At 31.5% G+C, this 8769-nt stretch overlaps 1 protein-coding gene across 1 annotated transcript; it reads left to right on the plus strand.

Annotated features, from left to right (window-relative positions):
* Window positions 1–3372: 3372 nt before the first annotated feature.
* Window positions 3373–5417, plus strand: LOC143616701 (basic leucine zipper 34-like). The gene is made up of 4 exons (XM_077089459.1): window positions 3373–3877; window positions 3962–4052; window positions 4525–4651; window positions 5152–5417. The coding sequence occupies exons 1-4, from the start codon at window positions 3378–3380 to the stop codon at window positions 5310–5312; spliced, it is 879 nt and encodes a 292-aa protein (XP_076945574.1). The 5' UTR covers window positions 3373–3377; the 3' UTR covers window positions 5313–5417.
* The last annotated feature ends 3352 nt before the right edge of the window (window positions 5418–8769 follow it).

An 8769-nucleotide genomic window follows, 5' to 3' on the forward strand; every position in this document is an offset into this window, starting at 1 on the left:
GATAACCGGCGTATCGTGACGTATAATTGTATTTTAAAATTTTAATCGCGTATAATTGTACGTTCTGGATACACGCATATGTAATGTACAATATATATATATATATAGGGAAAGGTTAACGTACAATAATATATTATCGTACATTACGTACGTGACCTTCCAGAGCGTTGGATTAAAAAACACGCGGTGGCAGTTTCGTAAGTAACCCAAACTAGTTCATGATCAAAATCGTCGATTACAAATCCATTATGATCCAAATTCTGAACTCATCGCTCTATGTCATCCAATTTCTAAACCCTAATCAGAGCTTAAAGTATGAAATCTCTAAAGTCAAAAACCAAAATCAAAATGAAATGTCGTTGAGCATCAAGAATCTTCAAAATTGATCATAAAATGATGATTTAATCAATCAAATTGATGTGTAGAAGGATTTAGATTCATCAATCGATTATAAAATTGTAGAATGCTCTACTTAATTGAGCTTTGATTACGGTTCAAAATATCACGTTTAAACGTTCTAAACAAAACTGAAGACACTAAAACGTTCTGACCAAAAATGAAAACATTTAAACGTTCAAGTGAAACCTTCTGACAAAAACGAACACCTTTAAACGTTCTGACCGAAAACGAACACCTTTAAACGTTCAAGTTAAACGTTCTGACAAAAAACTAACACCTTTAAACGTTCAAGTTAAACGTACTGACAAAAAACGAACACCTTTAAAAGTTCAAGTTAAAAGTTCTGACGAACAACGAACACCTTTAAACGCTCAAGTTAAACGTTCTGACAAAAAACGAACACCTTTAAACGTTCAAGTTAAACGCTCAGAACAAAAATGTTTAGAAGTTCTGTTTAGAAGTTCTAAACCCTAATATGAAATTAAACATTCTAGACAAACCTTTAAACGTTAAGAAGCTTAGATCTAAAATTAAACTATCTGTAACATGAATTGAACGCTAAATCACTTCATATAATCTCGTAATCATCAATCGACCATCGATTTCATCATATGAACAACTCTGGAACGCATTTAAAGTTCTGCAAATCGGTGTCTGCAAATGGTGTATTTCAGTTCAATTCAATTGAAGTAGTGATGGTGAAGGAGGTGTGCTGATGTCGTCGAGTGGTGGTGGAGACGGATTAAGGGAGAGGGACGGACAGATGAGTGTAATTGTGATTTTAAGTTTCTGAAAATCAACGGTTTGAAGTGTCGCGTATGTAATGTACGATAAAGGATTATTGTATTGGATCCTTTATATATATATATGTATATATATAGGGTTAGTTTCATTTGAGAACTCAAAAAAAGTTAAGACCTTTAGGAACTCTTAAAAACCAAATATTTTTTTTAACTTTTTTTGTATATTAACATTATTTAAGACTTGTTTTATCATATTTATAAAAAAAAAATTTTGATTACATATATAAATCACAAGTTACACATGTGTAAAATTTATGTGATAAAAATTTACATATGTGTAAAAAAACATAGATATGCATAAAAAAAAACTAATTTTCATAATTGTAATCGTAAATATATATGTCAAAGGTGATAAAACTATACTTAAATAACATTAACCTACAAATATTTTTACAAAAAACGTTAGTTATTATGAGTTCCTTTAAGTTCTTAAATAATTTAAGAATTCTCAAATGATACTAATCCTATATATATAGATAAAGGATAGAATACAATAATCCTTTATCGTACATTACGTACGCGACACTTCCAACCGTTAGATTTTCAAAACCCAAAATCACAATTACGCTGATCACCTGCTCGTCCCTCTCCCTCAATCCGTCTCCACCACCAATCGCTAACATCAGCACACCTTCTTCACCATTAACACTCGTCGTCACCATCATCGCTGTCGACAACGAACTCATCGGAAAAACGCAAAACTCGTCACAGGTTTGTTTAGTGGAATTGAAATTAAAATTGAAGCCAATTGATCGGTTAATCTTTGAAATCGATTCAATTAATCATCAATTTGGATCTTCAATCGATCAATTTTGAGTTTTGAATAACGGGTTTTAAAGTTGTCTAATAAAAAAACTTATTAGCAAAGCGTATAAACATAAAGGTATAATTGTCTTTTAAACATTTTCTTAAGAAAATATCAGAGAACGTTTTAGCAAAACGTATTAGAAGAAATCAAAACTTAGAGTGTTGATGAATTTTGACATTTTTAAACTGAACGTATAAGAGGAATGTATAAGTGGAACGTATTAGAAGAAATCAAAATTTGGAGTGTTGAAGAATTTCAACTAATACATTCAACTAATACTTTCAACTAATACTTTCAAGTAATTCGTTTATAGCTTCTAGATGGTCTTCTTCGTCGGCGGTGTCTTCGTAATCGGAATTGTCGTTTGTGGTTGGAACCGAGGGGGTGGAGCATGCAGGAGCCGGATTGTTGATTGACCTCCATTTGTAAGCAATTGGCGGTTTGATTGCCGTTTGGAATGCGGTTAACTGATTTTGGGGAATTTTGAATAACAAGGATTTGGCGAAATTGAAGAATAGAATTGGGGAGTATAGTTGGATGGAAAATCTTTGGACGAAAATACCCTTCTGATAACTGGCGTATAGCAGGGTATAGTTGTATTTAAAAAAATTTAATCGCGTATAATAAGACGTTCAGGATATTCGCGTCCGTAATGTATGATAATGTATTAGTGTGCGTTAACCGCCCCCCCCCACACACACCCCTATATTATTAAAGAAACACATTCTTTCCACATGTCATTCAACTAGACCCTTCACATAGGTGACAAGTATATAACTTTCCATTATTTACAATTTCCGTGATAAAATAAAAAATATGTTGTTTGGGGTAATTAAACTCATTACCTTAATTTTAAAATATTTGTGGCTTACCCACTCAACTAGAATGAATTGATGTTAAGCTTCTCTTTTTTTCTTAATTGTTATAGATTCACAACCTTCCATTTTGATTTATTTTTAAAATACAAATAGAAAATATTCTTACTAATCTTTGTATTTTAGAAAAAAATTATTTATATCCTATAAATCCATAAGTTATGCTATGATGTATATTGTCACATTTAACTTTTTTGTTTACTTTTAACCACCCGTGTATCACACAGGCAATATCCTAATATATATATATATATATATATATATATATATATATATATATATATAATAATAATATTACACCATGACGTAAAATCAAATAAAAGTGCAAAAGATATTTAATAAAACCATAACTCAAAGAACATATTCTGATATTATACACATGGGAAGCCTTTAGTGTCCGGATATATAATTATAATTATACCAATAGAGATTGCACCCTTGCTTCTTCCTCAATACTTGTTCAATTCATTCTATTTCTGTTCTCCATTTCTAATGACAAACCTGCCACCAAAAGTGCCACAAAACTGGCCGGAAAACTTCAACAACCACCCAAAACCACCCTCCACCGATCACCTGCCACCACCATCAACCACCCAAACGGACCCTAACTCATGGGTTGATGAGTTTCTTGACTTCTCATCAACTAAATATGGAACCCACCGTCGATCTGTCAGCGACTCCGCGGCCTTTCTTGAGATCCCGATGATGGCGGATGATAATAACCGAAAATCATCCGCCCCGGGATCTCGAACAGCCAGTGGCGGAGGCTGGGGAGTCGCTGAGTTTGATAGGTTTGATGAGGAACAGTTCATGTCAATGTTTATAGACGATGAGGGCGGGGTGGGGCCCACGGTTTCGTGCTCGAATCCGTCGTCACCTTCACAGATCGAAGAGGAAGAGAGTTCGTGGAAATCTGAAGCGCAGTTTAATCCCCATGCAAGTATTACGGATAATTCTAATGACAAGATTTTTGATCCCAAGAGGATAAAAAGGTAATTTAACTATTAGTTAATTTGCAACTTGAATTATTAATTATTTTATGAATTAAGGAAAAAAACTTGATTCATTTTATAAAGAATTCTGGCGAATCGACAATCTGCTCAACGATCGCGAGTGAGGAAATTGCAATATATATCGGAGCTTGAACGCAGCGTCAATTCATTACAAGTATGTATCATCACTATATAATTTTTTTTGTTATTACTGGACTGAATTGTTAACTATGGTTTCAAAAGTGGATAAACCAGACCAACCATGTTGGATCGGTTAGATCGAATGGAACGGTCCGGCTGACTGACTGAAACTGATTAACTTATATAATTTCTATAAACTTTCTAAAAAGATCAAATGATTCATTAACATTATTATGCAAATGCATAACTATAAAAGTGAAAAAGAAAAAAATCATAATAATAAAGGTAAAATACTCATACGATTTATACATCCGGTTTCAAATTCCAATTCGTTAAAACCGGATTTTCAAGCTGTAAATTGTGAACATAACACGAATTTTCTGTGATTTAAAACGGATTAGTTTGGTCGGTTTCAACTGTTTATAAACTCCGAATTGAATTACTACATTTGTATTATTATAATTTTAAACAAATGATTTTTATTTTCTGTTTGTAACAAAATGAAGGCAGAAGTATCTGTGTTGTCACCAAGAGTAGCATATCTGGATCATCAAAGATTGGTTCTAAATGTGGATAATAGTGTTCTTAAGCAAAGAATTGCTGCTCTCACACAAGACAAGATTTTCAAAGATGGTATGTGCTATATTTATGTCCATATATAGTTTTTGTAAATATACCATTTGAAAATATAAAACGAATTCATGAAAGAAATATATATTTATATAAATCCAAATATTATTGCTACAAAAGTAAGACCAGGAAAGAACTATCATTTGCCATTTCAAGTTTGCAACAAAAAGAAAAACAATGTTTTGAGTTTAGATTAAGAAAACGAAAAGCTAAATTATTTTCCAACTAAAATAAGAACCATATATATTTTAAATAAATAATATATGCTTTTGTTCTACTTTTATAAGTTTTGAAGTATAATATAATAAATTCTAGGGTATATTATCAAGCATTGCATGTTACTCCATGATACATTTCTGATTCCATATCCAATATTTAATACACATACAGGCTGCTATATCCACTTGTGTGCATTATATATATATATATATATTGTAAAACTTGATTTTGGAATTATGGTTAAAAAATGAAAATGAAAGTAATTATATTTGAAATGAATGCAGCTCATCAAGAGGCATTGAAAGCTGAAATTGAGAGGCTTAAGCAGATGTATTACCAACAAAACATGCAAAAAAAACTGGAAAATGGATCAAATGCAACTCATCACCATGATTCTCCCATTGCTGATCATGCTAATACTCAAGAGCAACTTATGATAAACTAATTAATCATGCATTTGTTATAGGTTGGTTATAAGATCTACCTTTAATTAGATGTTATCATCCCATCGCTTGATGAAGATTATTATTATGTTTTTCTTTCTATTATTATTTAATCAAATGTAATTAATTTGTCACTTGTTTTGTTTAGTTTCTCCGTTTCAATTTCTGTTACATTATAATAGAAACAATAACTTATGCTAATTATTAATAAACGTACTGTAATCTGTGTTTTGATAAATTCAGATCATGTTGTACATTCATATAGTAATTAATGTGTTACTTTTTGATACATCAAAATCTAATACGAAAATAACATGCATATCTTATCGCTAATTCTAGGGATATTCTTTCGCTTATTTTGCAATTAACTACGCGATAGAAATATTTACGATGAATAAGAGGCTGAAAAAACTGTAATGGTTTCTTTGGAAAATGAATTTGTAGTTGTTATTACAATAAGATTTTATATAAAATACGCATCACAACGTCAGCAGAAGAATTTACACCGGCTTCATTTTGCTGCGATAGTCACTAACATATGTTAAACCAAATCAGTCGTCGTCAAACATGGTCATTATATTTAGTCAAACATAGTCCCATGTGGTGAAAACCAGTCATTTTGAATGAAACATAGCCTATAATTTAAGTTTGGGCAAATACTATAAAAAACCAACCTAATTTTCTCACAAGAGTCCTTTATTTTTTCTTACAGATATAAGTCCCTATACTTGTTATTTTTAAATATAATTGCGAAACAAAACTTATAAACAGGCTGCACAAGTCTGTAGGTAATTTATTAGTTTTAAAATACATTAATTTATTTGTTTTAATCATCTTAATTCTCCAACACAATCGTCGGCTCCCAGCATCACAATATCTCCGGCCACATACCTCACCAGCAACCACCTCCTTCAATCTCTATCTGCTCAAGGGTCACATTTTCTTCATCTTCTCAAGAGTATATACACCTCTAATTAACATAAAATTGGACCGTTGGGTAACCGTCACCACCGCGCACATTTTCCGTACTCGAACCCCATGGCCGCGGTTCGGCGAGATCTAAATGGACCTATGTCTCTGATTTTGGATTTCGTTTCGAAAATATGCTCACCGTTTCAAATTAATGCCAGAATCGAAGGATTCATTTGATTTCGTTTTGTTTCAACCTAACGCCAGAATCGTTGATTCAAATCTCGAAAACTTGGTCGCTTTCGGAGGGAGACGACAATGAAATCTCGGAAACTGGGTAACTCGCGGGAGAATATATAATGGCGTTCTGTTAAAGATTGTGAAACGGAATAACGGAACGCCGGCGATACCTAGCCTGGACCTACGACGATTTGTTTAAGCTCGACGGAACTCCGGTTTATGATCTAGTTTGGGAGGTAATTCCGGCTACAACAATGAAACGTTTGCTTCACCGTTTATGTTTCCGCCGGAGAATCTAAGGCCAGCTGGGATAAGCGAATTGCACTAATAAATTAGAGTCTTTTGATCAATTTATTAGATAAGTGAATTGAGATGAGACAAGCTATTCAAATATAAGCAGGTAATCTTTTATCTTATTATTAATAAGCTACTCGATAAAGGAAAAAAAAGATATATATCATTAATGTAACATTCGTTATTTTTTTATCCGAAAACACGATTCATTTTAAATTTTCGAATTTTGTTTATAAAGAATATATAAAAATACATATTATTATATCCTCAAGTTTCGTTTCAATGTATTTTGTTCATCGTTTATTATTAATATAATATTCATGAGAAATTATTTGCGTTCGTTTCTTTCTTTCACTTTGCTCAAAAATCAAACCACGAGCTTTAAAGTTCTTTTTAACCGATTACAAACTACACGGGTATAATACAAATACCATAAAATATCTAAGATCTATAATTTATTCCTTATTCTTATTTCATTTCAAAATATAAGGTTCAATATGTAATTATAATTTAATTTCTTCTCTTAAAGTATCTTGAAACATGAGGGACTAGAATTGTAATTTTTATTTAAAATATAATATATTATAAATATAACCAGCCCCCCACCCATACCCTGTCACGTTTTTCAGGCCACCGGATCTCCGGCGAGCCGCGGCTCCGACGATCACCTTTAAACCTATTAAACATACATTTTAATCAAATTAATCGTTATAATGGCATTTGACCATAACAACTAACCATAATCATCGTTTAAAACGTTTAATTAACGTGTAATTTGTGCGTATTACTCGCCGTAACCGCCGCCCCTAATGGTAAATTACAATAACGAGCACTAACCACTGAACGTTGCAATTTACATTATAAAAAGGACATAAACTAACAACTAAACCTGTTCCAATCATCTTTTTCATCTCAAACACTCTTTGAATCACGCAATTGATCTTCAACAATTCGTTTTCCGGTGAACCACGGTTAACCATCAAACGACAACATTTCAAGGTAATTTTTACATGGTTATTACTCATTTTTAATCCAGAATCAAAACCCCTCAACTTATTAAATCAAACATGGAACGGATTACTGAACCTGTAATCTAGGGTTTTGCCAAGGAAGAAGATGATAAAGAACTTGTATATTTATAAAAACTGTTTTCATTTTTGATCAAACAAATGTGTTGGACCAGTGGTTAAGACACTTGGTTATTAGACTTTTGACTCGGGTACGAACCCGGGTCAATGCAACCATTTTGGTATTTTTTTAACCATTCTATTTAACCCGGGTCAATGCAACCATTTTGGTATTTTTTTAACCATTCTATTTATTGTTTAAAAATCAATTTAAGGTTTAATAAATTAAATAAAATCATTTTAAAATCAAATAAAATTATTTTAGTTAAATAAAATTTATTATAAGTATATTTTACCAATTTGCATCCAAAAACTAATCTTTTCATTTTCGTTAAACTCGTTATATTATTTTATTAATTCCGTTTCGTTAACTATAAATCCCATCTTGTTAATCCTTATAAGAGACTAACGCTTTTGTTTCGGATAAAGTTTCGTTAAAAAACGATGTTCCATAAACATTAAAATTCTTATATTTAATCATAAATAATTCGTTGAAATAACATTTAAATAATATTATATTATGTTTTCCTCTCGATAAACCTTTAAAATAAATTTATATTTTCGCCACTTTATTAATTTTATTATTATTAAATTGTTCAAAATTAGTTTATATTCCATCACGATCCGTTAGCTTTAACTCGTGAAACTTTAATTCGTTAAACTATAGTTCATTAAAAATCCGTTAAAGCTTAAAGAAAATATTATATTATAAATGCCATAAAATGCTAATAAATATATTAAAATAGTGCAATATCCTGTTAACCAAATGTATATAACTTTTTCAATCCCGATAGTTAGATTTTGTTGTGATTTAATTATAGTTCGAGAAGTTCAATCGTTTATGACTTTCTTGCAACGTGTTTATTGTTTTACTAGGTTAGGCACCCGT

This window comes from Bidens hawaiensis, unplaced genomic scaffold, assembly GCF_021521415.1.
Source record: "Bidens hawaiensis isolate Kalapana, Puna unplaced genomic scaffold, B.hawaiensis_p1.1 tig00002307_1, whole genome shotgun sequence".
Classification (NCBI taxonomy): Eukaryota; Viridiplantae; Streptophyta; class Magnoliopsida; order Asterales; family Asteraceae; genus Bidens; species Bidens hawaiensis.